General features: G+C 41.1%; 3 protein-coding genes across 3 annotated transcripts in view; all 3 read left to right on the forward strand.

The window, feature by feature from the left end:
* The window catches only part of galk1 (galactokinase 1), a 12,579-nt gene extending 3,717 nt beyond the window's left edge, over window positions 1-8,862 (forward strand). Inside the window, exons 6-8 of the mRNA XM_068604081.1 lie at window positions 371-521; window positions 608-770; window positions 7,911-8,862. Coding sequence (XP_068460182.1) covers window positions 371-521; window positions 608-770; window positions 7,911-7,985 — 389 coding nt within the window. The 3' untranslated portion in view covers window positions 7,986-8,862. The remainder of the gene's footprint in view (window positions 1-370; window positions 522-607; window positions 771-7,910) is intronic.
* Window positions 2,118-4,772, forward strand: LOC137804745 (BTB/POZ domain-containing protein KCTD21-like). The gene is made up of 2 exons (XM_068604083.1): window positions 2,118-2,890; window positions 3,916-4,772. Exons 1-2 carry the CDS (start codon window positions 2,477-2,479, stop codon window positions 4,378-4,380), a joined length of 879 nt encoding a protein of 292 aa, XP_068460184.1. The 5' UTR covers window positions 2,118-2,476; the 3' UTR covers window positions 4,381-4,772.
* A 1,096-nt stretch (window positions 8,863-9,958) lies between the features above and the next one.
* The window catches only part of llgl2 (LLGL scribble cell polarity complex component 2), a 29,996-nt gene continuing 22,454 nt past the window's right edge, over window positions 9,959-17,500 (forward strand). Inside the window, exon 1 of the mRNA XM_068604080.1 lies at window positions 9,959-10,252. The gene's annotated coding sequence lies outside the window, so the exon portion shown is untranslated. The remainder of the gene's footprint in view (window positions 10,253-17,500) is intronic.

Consider the following 17,500-nt stretch of genomic DNA (forward strand, 5'->3'; position numbering starts at 1 on the left):
TCTGTCTTATTTTATTTCGCCCTATCCTGCTCTATTATGGACTATCTTGCAGTCATAATTCCTGCCCTTTGTTATCCTCCTTTCATTTCACCTACCAACACCTTATGAAGAACGTGTAATGTTTTTGGAGAGGCAGCATATCTCCTTTCGCTTAACTTTTCTTTCTGGGAAAGCCACTTTTTGAAAAAAAGATTGGGGCTGGCACAACCGAGTTGTTTACGTTTTAAGACTCTTCCCCATTGGCATCACAATAGTTGTTTGCTGCCATATTTATATTGATATATGAAATTCATGTAAACTAACATCCAATGCTCTTTAAGTTCACTGAAGTCTGACATAGCGTGAAGGCCAAACCTCTCTATCTTTTCAGAGGCGAGGGACATACTGGATGACGTAACATATCGGAGAGCTCGTCACGTGATTGAGGAGATAGAAAGAACCGTCCAGGCTGCTGAAGCCCTGAAGAGAGGATCCTACAAAAAGTTTGGCGAGCTTATGGTGCAGAGCCACAACTCCCTCAGGTAAACGCTAAGGCAGCTGCCTCGAGTCACTGTTGAGGTCCGGATGTGGGAGAGGCATGTGTGCTAACCGGGTGTGCCTGTGTCAGAGATTTGTACGAGGTGAGTTGCAGGGAGCTGGACGAGCTGGTGTCTGCAGCCATGGAGGTGAAGGGGGTATTTGGCAGCCGGATGACTGGCGGAGGATTCGGCGGGTGCACCGTGACTTTGCTTCAAGCGCACGCCATTGACAGGACTATACTCCACATACAGGTGAAAACACATATTCGTTCATACACTGTGTACTGTGGAGACAATATTATTATCGTAAAGAAAGTCAGTGTTTTCCCGCCATTCCCACTCACTTAGCATTAGCATTAGCGCAGCTAACTGTTACATTACATTACATTTCCTTTAGCTGACGCTTTTATCCAAAGTGACTTACATTTTTGCTCTATACACCGTAGAAACAGCAACGGGAGCAATCCGGGGTTAAGTGTCTTGCTCAAGGACACATTAACGTGGATTAGCAGAGACAGGGTTCAAACCCCCAACCCTCTGATTGAAAGACTGCAATGCTAAACACAGAGCCACAGTCGCCCCTGTTCTAACTGTTCTCTCTACTGCCGACTCGTAGCCAATTCACTTGCTCGTTTACTAAAATTGATTTTTCTTTAGATGTTCGATCATCAACCCAGAAACTTTCGCATTCCTTTGGATAGAACACAACATAACATACGCGTTAGCTTACCTTTCTATAGATGTCAGCGTGCTACCTGCAAGTTTTCATATTTGGTCTCCGCTGTTGTGTTGCTGCCTTATCCAACTCTCAGTACATTAAATGAATCCATAAATTAAAAAAATTCCAAACATTACTGACAGACAGAACGTTACTTGATGTAACTTCTTCCTATTAACAGTAGAGCAACAGGTCAATCTAGTAAATTCAAAATCCAAAATTTTTCTAAATGTTTATACTTTCACTTGTATAGGTTAATGTTCTTTGTTGTTGTTGTTGTTGTCGTTATGATGCACCTTCCGCCAGGACAAATTTCTGGTTTGTACTAACTTACTTGGCAATTAAACGTTTCTGATTAGAAATCAACTCAAAAAACTAATTTGGCCGGCTTTCACATTTTTGGGATTATTTGTATTTGTTTTCAGTCTTAAAAAATAAAATTAACACTGGTCCTGACCGTAAAGGCACATATGGTCCATCTCAGATGTTAGGAAATTATAGGTTTTCACTGTTGTGACCCAAAATATTACAGCCAACTTCCAATTATTTGTTGCATGTGCAGTTTGTTGTGGATGCATTTTTCACACCAGATGACATCCTGTTGAGCTTCTTTCTCTCACTCATCCTTTCAGTTGAAGTTTTCAAGATTCTATTTTTTGGAAAAAATACAAGGGCATTTGAAATGAAAAGTGTCTGTGACATTGTTCATTTGTTCACAGGGGAACAAAAGCACATTCAATGTTCTGTCTGTCACTTTAAGGGGTGCATTTCAGAGAGAGAGAGAGGGAGAGAGCGAGAGCGAGCGATCAGGGGGTATGAGAATAAAAGCGAGCTTCGTGGAGCCACAAGTGTCCAGTTATTAGCATGCTAGTCTGGTCACCGTGGCCCTGCTGCCTTTCTGCTGTCAACACAGTCAGACTGTCGGCCTGCTGTTAGCGGACTTCACTCAGCGTCAAAAAAGATATACAGTGAACTGCAGAAAATCACAGGAACTTTTAAGGATGATATGTTTGCATGGCACAAATGAGAAGGGTGGCAGCATTCTTTTTTTCATGTTTGAAACTCTTCACCTTTGGAAGCAAGACTTGGCAGATTTCCTCACATCTTTTCCAACTTGGCCGTATCCTGGCTACTACTAACAAAAGAAGCACTTGACACATCCCCTCTGTCTTGCCGAGGGATCCTCGTCCTCCCAGTAACAGCATCGGACACAGGGCTTCGTGATCGCCTTGCCTCCAAGATGCCGAACCTCAACTCACCGGACGGCAACAGCAACAGGAACTCTCTCCAGGACCCAGTGATGCTAAACGTCGGCGGGGAAGTCTACACCACCACCCTGGACACGCTGACCCGCTGCCGCGACTCCATGCTTGGCGCGATGTTCACCGGACAAATCCCTGTGCTGAGGGACAACGAAGGAAACGTCTTCATAGATCGAGACGGGAAAGTGTTCCGGTACATTCTGAACTACCTGCGCTCCAGCGCCCTTGACCTGCCGAACGGCTTCTCAGAGCTGCCGCTGCTGCGGAGGGAGGCTGATTTCTTCCAGATACAACCCCTACTGGAGGACATTTGTCGATACGAGGCGTCAGTGCCTCTTAGCCTCATAGGAGGGCCGCTAGGGGCCATGATTGTGGTGAATGTTGATTCCAAGGTATGGTGTTTTTTTTTAAAAGTTGGAGCAATGTGACAGTTTTGTTTAAATTGAATGAACTCAATGGGTCTCATGCATTGTGAAATAATTTTAGGGAATGAATCTTTTCCTTAAACAGGATCGATTATACAACACACAATAGTATTACATATACATACCTTTTACAGTTAGCTTCATGTTTGAAACTACGGTGATGTGAAGTTACATCTCTTCGCCAAGTTTCTACTCTTTGTAATTCCCGAACTCCCCGCGTCGTGAATACTTAACTCTTACTTAAGCACCTGTCAATCCTGAAATCACCTTTTTTGAAACGTCAAATAACTAAGCTAGTTAATAACCAACTAATTAAAACCAAATGCTGCATGGTGCTGAAGCCACGGGTCGGCAAAAGCGCCATGCGCCAAATTGAAATTTGTGCAGAGACCGTGTACAACATACGATAACCGAAACGGTGCCATCGGGGTTCTGGAACTCACCAATCGGAAACAAAAAAGGTGACGGCAGCAACTGCTCTCTATCTCAAAGTACTTAAATGGGTTTCTAAATTAATTTTAAAGAAAAATTTAAAGCTAAATAAAAAGTTAATCCAGATAGAAGAGATTAAACCCTCCAGTAACCCTCATTGCTGAGATCTGGAGGTTCAGAACTAAACTAAATGGAGTATCGACTCCTAACATTTTAAAAAGGAAATCTTTAAGAAATAGTTTGACATTTTACATTTTTCAGAACTTATTTTTGATAAGCGCATTCCTCAAAATATCAAATGTTTCCCTTTTTAACCTGAATTAAAATTTCAATTAGGTTCAACAGTCTCACCAGCCTGCCTTTTTAGAGAGTGATTATAAAACTATAGGTATGACTGACCTTGAGAACCTTTTTTTGAAAGTCAGTTTGTGTTGACCATAAATACAGTATGTGAATAGAAGATGTGTTTTTGCACATTCAGGGACACGGACAGACCGGTTCTTTTGTTTGTGTGCACTCTTGAGAATCTGTAGTCAGCACAGTCTGCCCTTTCGTTCCAGGTCCGCATTCTCCACTTTAACTTGCGCCACGGGCCGGAAAACTACGAGCTCCGCACGTGCTCCGTGCAAGCCTTCACAGTGGACCTCTTTTGTACCTGGGGGGCCTTTCTGGCCCTCCTATGTGAGCGCTTGTCCTACCGAACCTCCCAGGGTCTCACAAGCCCCTGTCCGTGTAACCCGACGCAGAACAGGCTGAAGCTAGAGTGGGTGCCAAGGCCCGACGAACTCCCGCTGGACCAGTACGACAAGCAGCGCTACCGGGGGCTGGTCGTCTCCAGCCCGGCGCTCACGCAGTCTGATGACATCATGAGCATGCAGCGGAACCTGAGCGATATCGTGGATATGCAGGGTTTTGTGGAGGAGCTGCTAAAACTGTCTTTGGCTGAAGGCTTTAAGGTTGATCTGGTGACTCCTGACCCAGCGGAAATACTTAACTGCACCTCCCTCCGGCTTGTCAAGTGCTGAGCTCTGAGCAAAAAACTTAAACTAAAAGCACCTGGACATGCCAAGCTCCGAGCGGCTGTTCCCTGTGTCACAAGTCAACCAGCTATCCAGTTAGTTAGGAGTTGAGGTTAACCTTTTTATCAATTTATATTTCATCTGGACATCAAAAGGATACAGATTATGATTATGACAATGAGGTCATTGAAAATGTTAGATTTCTTTCTCCTGTGATCTCCGTGTATGTTCTTCTGTCATATGCTGTGTTAAAGTTTGCTATGACATTTTCAAGTAGAGCATGAAGCCTCAATGAAGTGGATTAATCGCATTATGCGGCAAATTCAACAATGAAGTAAAAAACTGTGCATTGCATGCTTTTATTTTAAAGTAATGTTACAGAACAATATAACAGCACTCTGGAGCATATATATATATATATATATATATATATATATATATATATATATATATATATATATATATATATATAGATAGATAGATAGATAGATAGATAGATCTATCCATCTATCCATCTATCCATCCATCCATCCATCTATCTATCTATCTATCTATCTATATATATATATATATGTTGCTTACCTTAAAGATATTAAAGACCAGCCATTGATTCACTTTATACAAAAGCAATAAGTGCTTTTCATGTTTTTAGTTCAGTTTTTCTTCCTCAGTAAGAAAAGTCCAGTCTGTGTTGACTTGAACAAGTGCACTAATGTCTGGTTGAATGAGGTGGAGATGTGAAGGACAGCTGACAGGTACCAGCGGCGCATGCTTTGCGCATGCGCGATTATTGTTCAATCCGGGTCCGCCGAACTTGCAGCGCGAACTGCCGGTGACTGCTTGTGAAGCTTTTGCACGCGCTCGCGCGGTGCTCGTTAAGGTATCAGCGGCGGCTTTGCGCGATTAATGTTCAATGCGGGGACCCTGAGCTTGTAGCACGAGCTGCCGGTGACCGCTTGTAAAACTTTGAGAGGCCACTCGCTCGTGCGGTGCTCGTTAAGGACAGAAACTACAGACCAATACGTGCTTTCGCGTCTGGCTCAAGTCGGCAAATAGTCCGGCAAGGCTATGGAAGCGCGAAGATGGACCAAAATTATAACGCATGATCAAATAATTAACGCCGTTAATTGATTGAAACGTTAAACGTTAACGCGATATATATATATATATATATATATATATATATATATATATATATATATATATATATATATATATATATATATATATATATATATATATATATATATATATTAGGGCTGGGCAAGTTAACGCGTTAATATCGCGTTAACGTTTCAATCAATTAACGGCGTTAATTATTTGATCATGCGTTATAATTTTGGTCCATGTGTGTGTATATATATATGTGTGTGTATATGTGTGTATATATATATATATATGTATATGTATATATATATATATATATGTATATGTATATATATATATATATATATATATATATATATATATATATAAAATTGTGTGTGTGTGTTGATGTCCCTTACCAATGTGTGTGTGTATATGTGTGTATATATATATATATATGTATATGTATATATATATATATATATGTATATGTATATATATATATATATATATATATATATATATATATATATATATATATATATATATATATATATATATATATAAAATTGTGTGTGTGTGTTGATGTCCCTTACCAATTCCCCATGGGGAAAACATCCTTACAGGACCAATTTCACCATGTGACAAACTCAGACGTTGTAATACCACCTTTTGGCCAGAGATTGGACGAAGCTTGTTCCAATACAAGAATAAATTTGGGGCTGGCATCCACTCACTGTGGAGGAGGGGCCGACTGTGAGTGTTGTTTTTACAAACTGCAACCAACAAATACTCCTTCAGCCTTTTTAAATTAAAGATTTTTTTTTAATTTAGTGAAATGGTGACAGTCATAGTTTGGACATTTAGTTGACTTTTTCCAACATGGAATCTAAAACATTGCTGGCTTCATCTATCTGTCAAAGTGATTACTTTGGGGTTTTTCAAACATAGGTGTCTATTAAAAATGATCTGTTGATGTTACTCTTAGTACTCTTAGAATACAGCAGAGAGTTGGAAATAATTCCGCCAAGAGACCAGACTGTTTTCAGGTTTCTCACTTCTGCTTCCCATGCTGCCTTGTAGATCACCAATAGCACCTTTCATGAGTTTCTTCATTTATTTACATTATGATGTGACACAATGACTTCCTGAATTCCTGTCTGGAAATGAGGTTGCCGGGCAACCAGTAGACAATTCAGTCACTGTGACTAGCCAATGGCCAAGAATTGTCAAGTTTCAACCAGTCTGGCTGTTTCTAGGCTTTATAGAATATAGAATACTTTATTGTCATTGTCACAAAAACAGTTTAGCAGCTCTTGCAGTAAAGACAAACATTGAAAACAACCATTAAAAACATTCATATCACAAGTAGACAGATAAATAAGTGCATCATCATAAAGTGCATGTGCCATTGAATATTGTTCAGCAGTTAGTGCTAGTGCTATTGTCTTTATGCTAAGCTTAGGTAATTACTTCCATACTCCAGCTTCAATGAATGCACAGATATGAGAGTGTCGTCTAACAACACAGAACTTTCACCCATGAGACCAAAAGTCCTTATTTTGGCATGTAAAATTGTATACTGTAACAGACATAGTTCTTTTAACCCAAACTATAATCTTTGGTTTTTGAAAGTAGTATTGTTACGTAAACCTGAAGTAGTTTTGTTTCCTAAACCTAAAGTAGTTGTGTCTCCTACACGAAGAAGTACTTTTGTTGCCTAAACCTAAAGAAATAGTTTTCTTACCTAAAACTAAAGAAGTAGTTTTGTTACCTAAACCTAATAAAGTAGTTTTCTTGCCTGAACCTGGCGTTAAGTCGTTTCATATATTTCTGTGAGCTCACAGTCTTTCAGAATTAGAAATTCTGCCATAGACTTAAAACTTACAACATAGATCAGAGAGAACTAAGCGAGATTTTGTGTCTCGCTTAGTTCCTATTTTATTGGCACAGTTTAGATTTTGAAGGTCAAGTTCATTTTGTTAGCCTTAGCAAATAATGTATTTTTTTTACTAACAACGGCTCCACATTTGAATTAGATTATTCACATCATTTTATGCATAACTAAACTGGCTTTATTTCTTAGCGGGCCAGTTGCCGCCCTTTGAATGACTTGCAGGGGGAGTCCGATGAGTTATGTCCTCACCGTGTGATTGTGTAGGAGGATGCGTCTTGGCTGAAGAAGAAAGGTGTCTCATTGCAATAAAGAATCCCGGTGGTTCTTTCTTCTGGCTTCCTCTTTGAACTGCCTTCCTAGGACTGCGAGGAACACGACAGTCTAGTTTCATAACGCTGATTCACTGGCAAAGAACATCAAGATGCTCACATACACCTGGAATGCTTAGATCTCAGACTTAGTGATTTGTTTCAGATATATTATTGGTTGATGGTTACTATGGATTAAGTCTCCTTATGTGTGTTTTCATATTTTGTTATTTTTTCATTAACAGGAGCGATACAGTGGAACCCCAACATTCTATGTCACAACTCCTTCAGAGGGAGCTCGGGCTCTCAGTCTGCCCTGACCTTTGATGACGCATCACAAGCAGATTCATGCATCTTCATGGGTGTTTCTATTTCCCTTCAATTTTTCACTTCTTCAAATTAAACTGCCAATGAGTTATGCACACAAACTGATTGAGAAGGACTCTGTTAATGTGCCTTTGCAGTAAATCATTGTTTTACCTGTTCTACAGCAAACAGCCGACAGACACAGTTAGAGATTCAATGGTGGAACATTTTGGAGCTAAATAGACAGAGAACAAAAACGGAGCTAAAAGGAAAATGAATATCAAGCTAGCATTCATGAGATAGAGACACACCTGTTGATAATGTGTGTGGATGTGCAAGTAAGGAATTGCATGTGAACACATTAGCTGATAACTTTGTATGGCAACAACATATAAGAACTGTGTGTCCTTAGTGGCCAAGAATGACATAGCTTTGAAGACCCGGCACACTGAGGTGTTTTTAATTATTTTTTGGTAATTGAGAATTGAGTTATAACAATTAATTTAATATTTGAATAAAACTGATATTGCAGCTTATACTTAAGATGTTAGTTAGTGTCAGCTAGATGTGAACCTAACACTGTCTACACAGTAATTCCTAAGAAAAAGTCTAATCAGCAGATTAAGTGACCACATCTTTGGGATGAGCCATAGGTATGAAGGTGTGTTAATTAATATGCGAGTTTATATTTATGAAGCAGCTGATGTTTCAGATTTGTTGCGCTTTTGTTTTCAAGGTTATACCATCTTTTTTTTGTTGTTTCAATTAATTCCGCTCATTTCCAGTCGCTATTTAAAATTAAATGATCCAACATATTCTGTGATTTAAATGTCGGAATGAATAGAATTTTAAAGCATACTTTTTCTTTAGTATTTTTTAAATAAACAAAAGTTCCTGTCTTGTTTGAATTTTCTGCTGGAAGGAAGCGTTGCAGAAGCTGTGGTGTCAGTGTGTGTTTTCATCAACCTACCTTGTGAGTAAAAGGAACGGTCACATCAAATTATAGGCTTTTTCAATGGGATTTCTTTGTTTCATCAAATAATATTCTTGTCAATAGTTCTTTTCCATTCATTGTCTACGTTGTGACAGATTTACCCATAGTGCAATGTTCTCTTGTAAATATGGGTTTTAGATGTTATTGTAGCGCAGTGGTTCTCAAACTGGGGCGCGACCCACTCGTGAGGCGCGAAGGTATTACAGGTGGGGCGTGGGAGGGGAGGTGCAGATTCTCATTTTTTTTTAGATAAAATAATCCTTTATTAATCCCACAGAAGGGAAATTATTCTCTGCATTTTTTTTAGTCTTGTGACACTTTGACATGCAAACTATGGGGGAGAACAGGGATCGAACCGGTTACCTTGTGGTTTCAGGATGAACACTCCCAATGAACATGATAACTTTACACATAAAAGGTATTATTCTTAAAAGATATTTAGTGAAAAACAGGTTATTTGCTGCCACAATAGTTTTTGCACATATATACCTTTATTTGCATTGTTTTAACTAAGTGATTGCGCATGTTATTAGATTCTGTCTGATGGAGCAATCTGGTTTACATGAAAGGAATTGCAATTTTCTTTATTCTATTATTTAAAAAAAGCATGGATGGAAGAGTCACAAAAAGTTGGACCATTTTGTTAAAATTTTGTTGGGGCAGTGGGGCAAACATAAATATTTTGTTAACAACATCCAAAAACCATATTTCAGTGGATGAGCTCAAAGCTTCGTGGGAGCTATAGTTGTGGCATTATCTAAACCATTGTTTTATCCAAACATAAGTAGATATTCATTTAATTACAAATATGAACAGTATAATGCCTCAAGAAAGATGATGAAATTAAGTCAGAGGAAAAACTGCAGTGACCTGTGACATGTTTTGGAACAGAAGCCAACGCGGAAGTTGGCCGGGATGGGCGGTTTTCTGTCGTTCGGTGGGAGTTTAACGAGGTGCACTTGAATGCATCACAAGGGAGGAGTTAGCAAAACAGTGAAGTTTAGCATAGCAGGAAACGCCGAGGTTACCACCGCGGCAGTGGAAAAAGAAGGCGCTCCAGTCCTCGTTTGAGTTTGGAACCTGGGCTCAGTTGTGATATCCCTCAGCGAAATACACGGTCGCTTGGATTCTGGGAGTCACGTTGTTCGCGTACAGTCTGGTCTCCCAACGACTTGTTGAGGGATAGAGCTTTAGCCAACTAAATCATCCGACACTGGCCGGGGGTGGAATCTTATCCAGGGGCTGAGAACCGTGGACATCATCTGAGCAACGACTGTTTGGAACCAGGTGGGTTGGGAGCTCGTGCCAACAGGTGTTTGCTTGAAAGCCAGTGGGGCTAACTAACAATTGAACTGACGTTACCGTTACCGTTTGTTTAGCAAAGCCACCGGGGTTTTTGTCCGGCGCCTGATCGGCTCCAACTCGAGCTAACTATAAGTTGCTAGGTTAGCCAGACACCAGTATCCCCCATTGCCGACTGGCTAGATGGCTAATAACTATTATTCCACCCCCGAATCCAGTGCTCGCGCCGTGCCGGCTAATTTGCACATTTTGCATGTGTATAGCATTGCTCGCTACATACATGCTTATATTACACGTTGAACTTTCAGGTATGGGTTAAAGTTGACGTTGTCTGACGTTTACCATCTCACACACTTATTCCACCGGGGAAACAGTGGAACAGTCACTCGTCAGTCATGTTCTATGTAAAAGAGTATCTGTCTATATAGAAAGCCACATTGAATCTGAATTTCCTTGTATGAAGATTTGTACGGACGCGTTTTTTTCATGCCTTGCCAACCATTGCTTTGCTTGTTCTTCACTAAACTTAAAGCTTCCAGCAAACTATGTTACGCGTCTAGGGCGAAACTTACTACGAGCTAAAGTAGGCGTTAGCACACCTGGGCACCACGGTAGCAACTTTGAAGCCGTTGATTTTTAGTTTTTACCCATGTTGCCAGTTAAACCAGAGAAACCATGGCGTTTCCCCGCTGTGCGACCAGGTGAGTGAGTGGTGTTTTAAATAGATGGAGGTTGCATAATTACGGAAACGTATAACCTCGCGCAAGGCGCGTCTCCCCAGCAGGTATGTCAGTAAGCGCCCTTTGAGTCAACGGTCTGGTTTCTAGCATTAGTAATTGGTGCGTTTGAGGAGGGGGTGTGTGATTGTGAGCAAGATGTGGTTTACCGGTTAGGCTTGTTTCGGGGCAATTCAGAGCAAATCGACAACTTGTATATTCTAAACACGAACTCAGCAGAAGCTAACTCTGTCGGCTCATTTGTTGTACGAAGAGGTGATGCGTTTATGTCCTTCTGTGTCCAACCGCATGCTCGCCCACTTAACTCAAACTAAACGCACATAGCACACGGGGTCCACACAATCAGGACGGGATTTTGCTCCAAGGACAAAGACTGTGTCCTTGCAACTCCACCTGCATCGGTACAAGACGAGCCCAAACAAAAAGCCTTTGTTCTCAGTGGCTGTTACACCTGCACGGTAAAGTCCACCTGCAGCCATTATGGAGGCCAAATAACAAAGCCGCTCCCAAATCGGTGTGTGTTTTTTGTTGCACAAATGATGCAAATATACATGCATGAAAACTTTTGAAAAATGTATCGAACCTCACATCGGTGAGATGTGCTGTCACTGGGGCTTGTAAACTTCAAACAGCGCTTTGGCTCGAGACAGTCACGCTGTGTTTGGCGCTGTTAACTGTTAACCCGGTTCCCTGTTCGCACCGCTCCCAATGTGCAACACATTATCAGGCAGGAAAACAAGCCAGTTTCTTTTTTCTGTCGCTTCCTAATGGGATTGCACAGGAAGTAGAAATGCTGCAGAATCTTGCCCTCACTCGTTCTCTTAAGGGCAGATGTGCCAGCACATGGCTTATTGTGAGAATGTAGTGTGTATGATTTTATTAAAATAGTCAAAGTCCACATCCAAACTCGCAAGCTACATATTCGGTACATTTGTATTGGGCAATGTGTCTTTCCTCTCTACGCAGCCCTTGTCTTGGCAATAATATGATGTTAAATCTAAATATGCAGAGGTAGGACTGAATCATTTCACGGTAATGACTCACCGGGATTCAACTTTTCAACTATGTTCTATGAGCTGGAATAATAAGTGGGTAGTGGCAAATATTTGACAGCTTTATAAATGTGAGGATTTTTTTGGACAACTTTCTTTGTATTTTTTTAGACAGGTTTGATACTCACTGCTAAATTAATAATACCTTGTGGTTTAACGCTGTGTCCAAGCAAACACGGACACGATTCGTTGCAGTGAACCTTGACTCTACCGATCCGTAACCCCAGTGCTCTCTGACACACTCACTCATCGTCGGTCCTTATTCCGCCGAGTTTTCAGACCTGCCATGTGTACCGCGTCTTTAAAGTGAACGATGCAAATCGTGTCATTCCCACTATTCCGATACATTAAAGCTGGAATATATATATATATATATATATATATATATATATATATATATATATATATATATATATATATATATATATATATATATATATTTTTTTTTTGCCTATGTAGTCTTGGTGAGGGTGGTCATGGTAACCCAGCAGGAGGGTGGGCACTGGGCACCTTGTATGCAAAGTCCCTGCCATGAGTAAATTGCAGTTGTCCCACTGACAGTGACAATCTGAGTGTGTAAACTTCCTGATCAGCACCCCCTCCTCCTCTGTCTCTCCCTGGTTCTGATTACAGGAAAGAGGCGGTGAGTTGGTGGGAGATATGATATCCTACTAGCCACGCCCAAAGCTGACAAGAGTGTGTGTGTGGGTGGGTGGCGTGAGACCACGTGGGCTAGCCAGTTCTCCCTCCAGCAGCTGTCAAACCGGTTCTGCTCCACCTGTAGGTGTGTGAATATGGTTTCTTCCCTTGCTGCATTTTAACACACTATGAATGAAGTGTGTATATACTTTAACACTTGGTAGTGACAGATTTCTTAGCATCTATTTTTGTAATTTATTTTTGTATTGTTTTTTTGCACACTCTTGCAGCAAATTACAGCACAGCTGCTGACTCTGTAAGAAGAATGTTTTGGATTAGCAGGCATTTGTTGGCTGGTCCCCCGAGGAGCTATGCAAGCTATGTCGATGACAGACGTGGTCCTTGCAGCAGCTCTGCTGGTCGAGCCGCTGCCTCCACTTGGGCTTTGTTATTGTCGTGTTCAGGCATGTTTATGTACTTTTTTTTTTTCTTTTCTTTTCTTTTTCCTCCGTCAACTCCCTTCTCAACTTAGATGGCTCGGTTGATATGCTGGGAATTTGATGACATCACCGAACGAAAGATAGCAATTGGGATGGTGTATTGGCCGGTTGAGACGACGCATTCAAAGCGGACCAAGTTGATGAATGTGGCTCGTGTGAGAAGAGTCGAAAAGCCAGTTTAATTTGCTATCAAAAGTAAATACTGTGCGTCATCTCATCCTGCTGAGAGATGAGATCACGGTGACGCACGGGCCGATCGCTGTCATTTGCCAGTTCCTCATCACAAGTTCATTGCCCCCACCATACTGCAGAGTAGAATTGCTGGGAAAATCCATATCTGACAGCAGAGTGAGGCCACGTCACTGTAGAGGGCTCTACTGAAACTGGCTGGTCTCTTTCTGAGTCCCTTACATCTGACCTGCCATTGTTCTTCGGATTTACCTGAAACCTTCAGGTGCTTCCCTGTGACAATAACAACATTGCCCACAGTCTTGTCAATGTAAATGAATAGGTCTGTGTTGAAAAGACTGTTTTCCTCATACAATAGGGTACACCGTTTGTTTCTTCCTTACAGTTCTGAGTATTAATACGCGTGAAATTCTTTTTTTAAATCCAAGATAAAGCAGAAACCTAAACGGGGAAAAAAGTAGTCTGTGTTTACATGCATGCAAACAATCAGTCACTTGCTCAAGGACACTTCCACATGCAAACTCCTGCTGTATTGAAGAAGACTTCAAACTGATGTTTACAATGTTTACTGAGGGAATAAATCAAGAAAGGTAGAGTAATTTTCTATAGACTTCTATACAACCAGAGGAGTCGAGACTTGCTGGTTAGGAGAGAGAATGCAAGGTCGAAGTTACTCCCACATTGGTTATACTCTGCAGAACCGCAGGTTGCCACCTGTAATGAAGTGCAATCGTGTGTTGCCGTACTCTCTCAGCATGTTAAATGTTCAGTGGACTCAGAGAAGGATGGTAAAGTCTTAAACATCACTGCTGTTCACATAATTGTGCCATTTGTTCCCAGCCGTGGCCTTTTTGATAAGTAGCTAGTGCAGAAATAACAGCCGGGTGCTATTTAATGAACGGGCAATTTGTGCTCTAATGTCTGTCAGGTCACTTGAAAGGCCGCAATTAATCTGATCGGAGAGAAGCGACCGGGGGATTAGGACGTCTGACAACAGTAGAGGAACTGATGTATAGTGTGTGCCCAATGGCTGTTTTTAATTTTTTTCTTTCCCTAAAACCGGTGTACACCTCTGCATATGTACGGGTTGTATTGCGATGCCCGATTTTCCATCAGCAGATTACTCTCGTAGCCCCTTTTTTAGAAGACGGTGTGTTTGCGGACCGACCTCACAACCTGCCATTGTCAGCAGAGTTTATGGCTTTGAGCGCGCTCTTTTCTGCACCGCTGCTTCTCCTGGGACACACACAGACAGACAATGTCTACACGCTCGTAACCCACTGCAACAACAAGCGTGTCATTTGTTGATCAACCTCCAGGCGTGTACTGTGAGGTTGTAATTGGCTGCTCAGTTGATGCAGACTAAATATCTTAGGGGTTACTGAAATGCATTTTTTCCTGGTCAAAATTGTCATTTAAGAAATTAGCTCTGTGGCAAGGTACTTACCCGATCTGTTTATGTAACTACATGAAGCAAAGTCGGTTTGTCTCCTTTGACATTCCCAAGAATCCTTCATCCGATCTACTTCTCACTCAGAGGATATATCATTATTTCTAATAGTGTAATGTATTAATCGTGGATTAATGACAGATTAATGTTAACCATCACTTTTGTGAAATATAGTTTTACTGGCGATTGTAATCCGGCAATATTAATACAAATGTTTGGTGAAGGTAAATAACTATCACATGTAATCGTGTAGAATGTAGTTTTGGTAAGAAACTTGAATAAAACCGCCTAGACTACACCAAAGTATAGGCATAACATTTAGATTTATATTTGACTCAAACTGTCCCCTATTATTTTTTGTCTTTGCGGAAGCCGCAGTGGGAAATATGTGACGCAATCCAAAGCAGTGAGTCGAGGCCCCACCTTAATGTGACGGTTCTACCAGAACTGTCTTAGTTTGTTCTGAGGCATATGAGCTGACTTAGACAGAAAAGCGTAACTCATGGCGTGGGGCTTTTTTGTCACAGACTTGTACCGCTGCAGATCAAATGTCCAACCGCAAGTTATGAGTTCCCCCTCTGCTTTGCTGGGCTGTCTTCTAAAGCAATCTGAGTGTCAGGGAGTGAAGGAGCCAGCGAGCAGACGGTGGTCTGTGGTGGAACCTTTCTCCATAAGATGCAGTTTAGCGAGCCGTTTTCTCTGTACGATGTGGAGCCTTTGGCCTCCGGTAAATGACAACTGATTACAAGATATATAGCAAAACATTACCTTGTTTGATGCATACAATCATCCGAGCAAGTTATTCTTATGCTTAAATGTGACATTTTTAATGTAGAAATTCCACATAATAATTTCTTGATATTGTCTGTAATCCTTTTGAAGAGATACTGTAGAAACGATAAGTTTCTCTTTCACACTTTAAAATTTTTTTTTGTCAGAGCATTGGGAATGTATTCTTCATTAAATTTTTTTTTGTATTATTACTACTCCTGGGGGGAGGTAATGCATGTGCGTGCCCCTCAATGTCTGTGTACAGCTCATCTTTCCTGCTGCAGCAGACTGCATCATAATCTTGGCTGCATGCTCCCCTGGTTGTGGTAACTCACTAGTGGTGGCTGGTGTTTTTTTTTTTTTTTTTTTTTTTTGGTAGGGCCAGCCAATCAATTTCAGCAAACATCCTCATATGATTCAATGCAAAAAGAGGTATCGCGCATTACTTTGCAGTTAAATATTTAACAATTATTTGTGTATGTATGTACATATATACACACTCACCTAAAGGATTGTTAGGAACATGCATGTGTGTATGTATGTATGTATGGCTGTGAAATGATTCAAAGTTTTAATTAGATTAATCACAGGTTTCTGTGGATTAATCACATATTACCGATATTCTTGGTATATTTTTTGTAAAAACATAAAGATTTATGATAAAAGAGGGATATATACATTGTCATTTATACATTGGGGTGCTGTTGTAAACAATGCAACTACAGGTCCTAAGGTGAACCCCGTTATCGTTTTATCACGCTCCACAGTCATGCATCTACACAATCTTTAGCTCATAAAAAAGTCGTGCTAAACTACCAAAAAAAAGTTTGTGGCTGAAATTCAAGTTGATTATTGATGCAGCAATGTTTTATGCCGAACTAGTTTGTGGAGGTGGCAAGGTGCTTAGTGTTGCCAGATTGGTGATGGAGAAGTATCGTACCAAAGGCTTGAAATGGTTGTATTTGGAGGATAATTATCGTGCATCTGGCAACCCTGAGATTGGTCGACCGACGATAGCTCTCTCTACAGTCAGAGCTCATGCAAGAACGGGTCCCCCGTTGCCACTCGCAAAAGTATGGTGAACCCCGCATCCTAAACAATATTAATTCCGCAACTGTGCTACTCAGCTTGTCACAGGCAGACTTAGTGAAGTGTCTACGTTGTTCAGTGAGGCTGGTTTGACGCATTCCACTTGAACGCCCCTCGCGACCACCGCATGCTGCACGTTGGGATGTTACTTAAGCTGGTTGTGCCACGGTGAAACGTCAACGTCTTCCCGAGTGAACATCTGACATCTCCGTCTACCTGCATTAGAGAGTGTGTGTGTGTGTGTGTGTGTGTGTGTGTGTGTGTGTGTGTGTGTGTGTGTGTCTGTGTGTGTGTGTGTGTGTGTGTGTGTGTGTGTGTGTGTGTATATTCTCTCTGAAGTTTCTCTGCTCAAGTTCTTCTCTGAAATGGGTCTTGGAGGACAGATTTGATCTTGTTAGGAGTCTTTTTGCAAGAGTAGTGCTCAGGCTGCGACGCTCCATTGTCTTTTCATTAAAATCTCGCTGCGAGAGGAGAGAAGCCGGCGAGAACACGCGAGAAGTGACTGAGACACAGGAACGCGCTCTTGGGCGAGATGAGAATTGCTCCTCCGGAAGTATTTTTTACAGCGCCGCTTGGATGAATTGTATGTCACTCATTTATTTCTTTAATTGGTGATTGGCTAAACTGCGTATTAGACCCATTTTCTTTGGGCAGAATTGATTAAGCCCCACGACGTGCACTAGCAGCAGAGAGGTGCACTAGCAGCAGAGAGGTGCACGAAAAGCAGATATTTGGCGCAGATATCCTATTTTACAAATATTACTAGGTATATTCCATAGTTCAACAACACAAATAGTGACAATTTG

The sequence above is a fragment of the Clinocottus analis genome, unplaced genomic scaffold (assembly GCF_023055335.1).
Source record: "Clinocottus analis isolate CAN_PGR_092001 unplaced genomic scaffold, fCliAna1.0.p SCAF_60, whole genome shotgun sequence".
Classification (NCBI taxonomy): Eukaryota; Metazoa; Chordata; class Actinopteri; order Perciformes; family Cottidae; genus Clinocottus; species Clinocottus analis.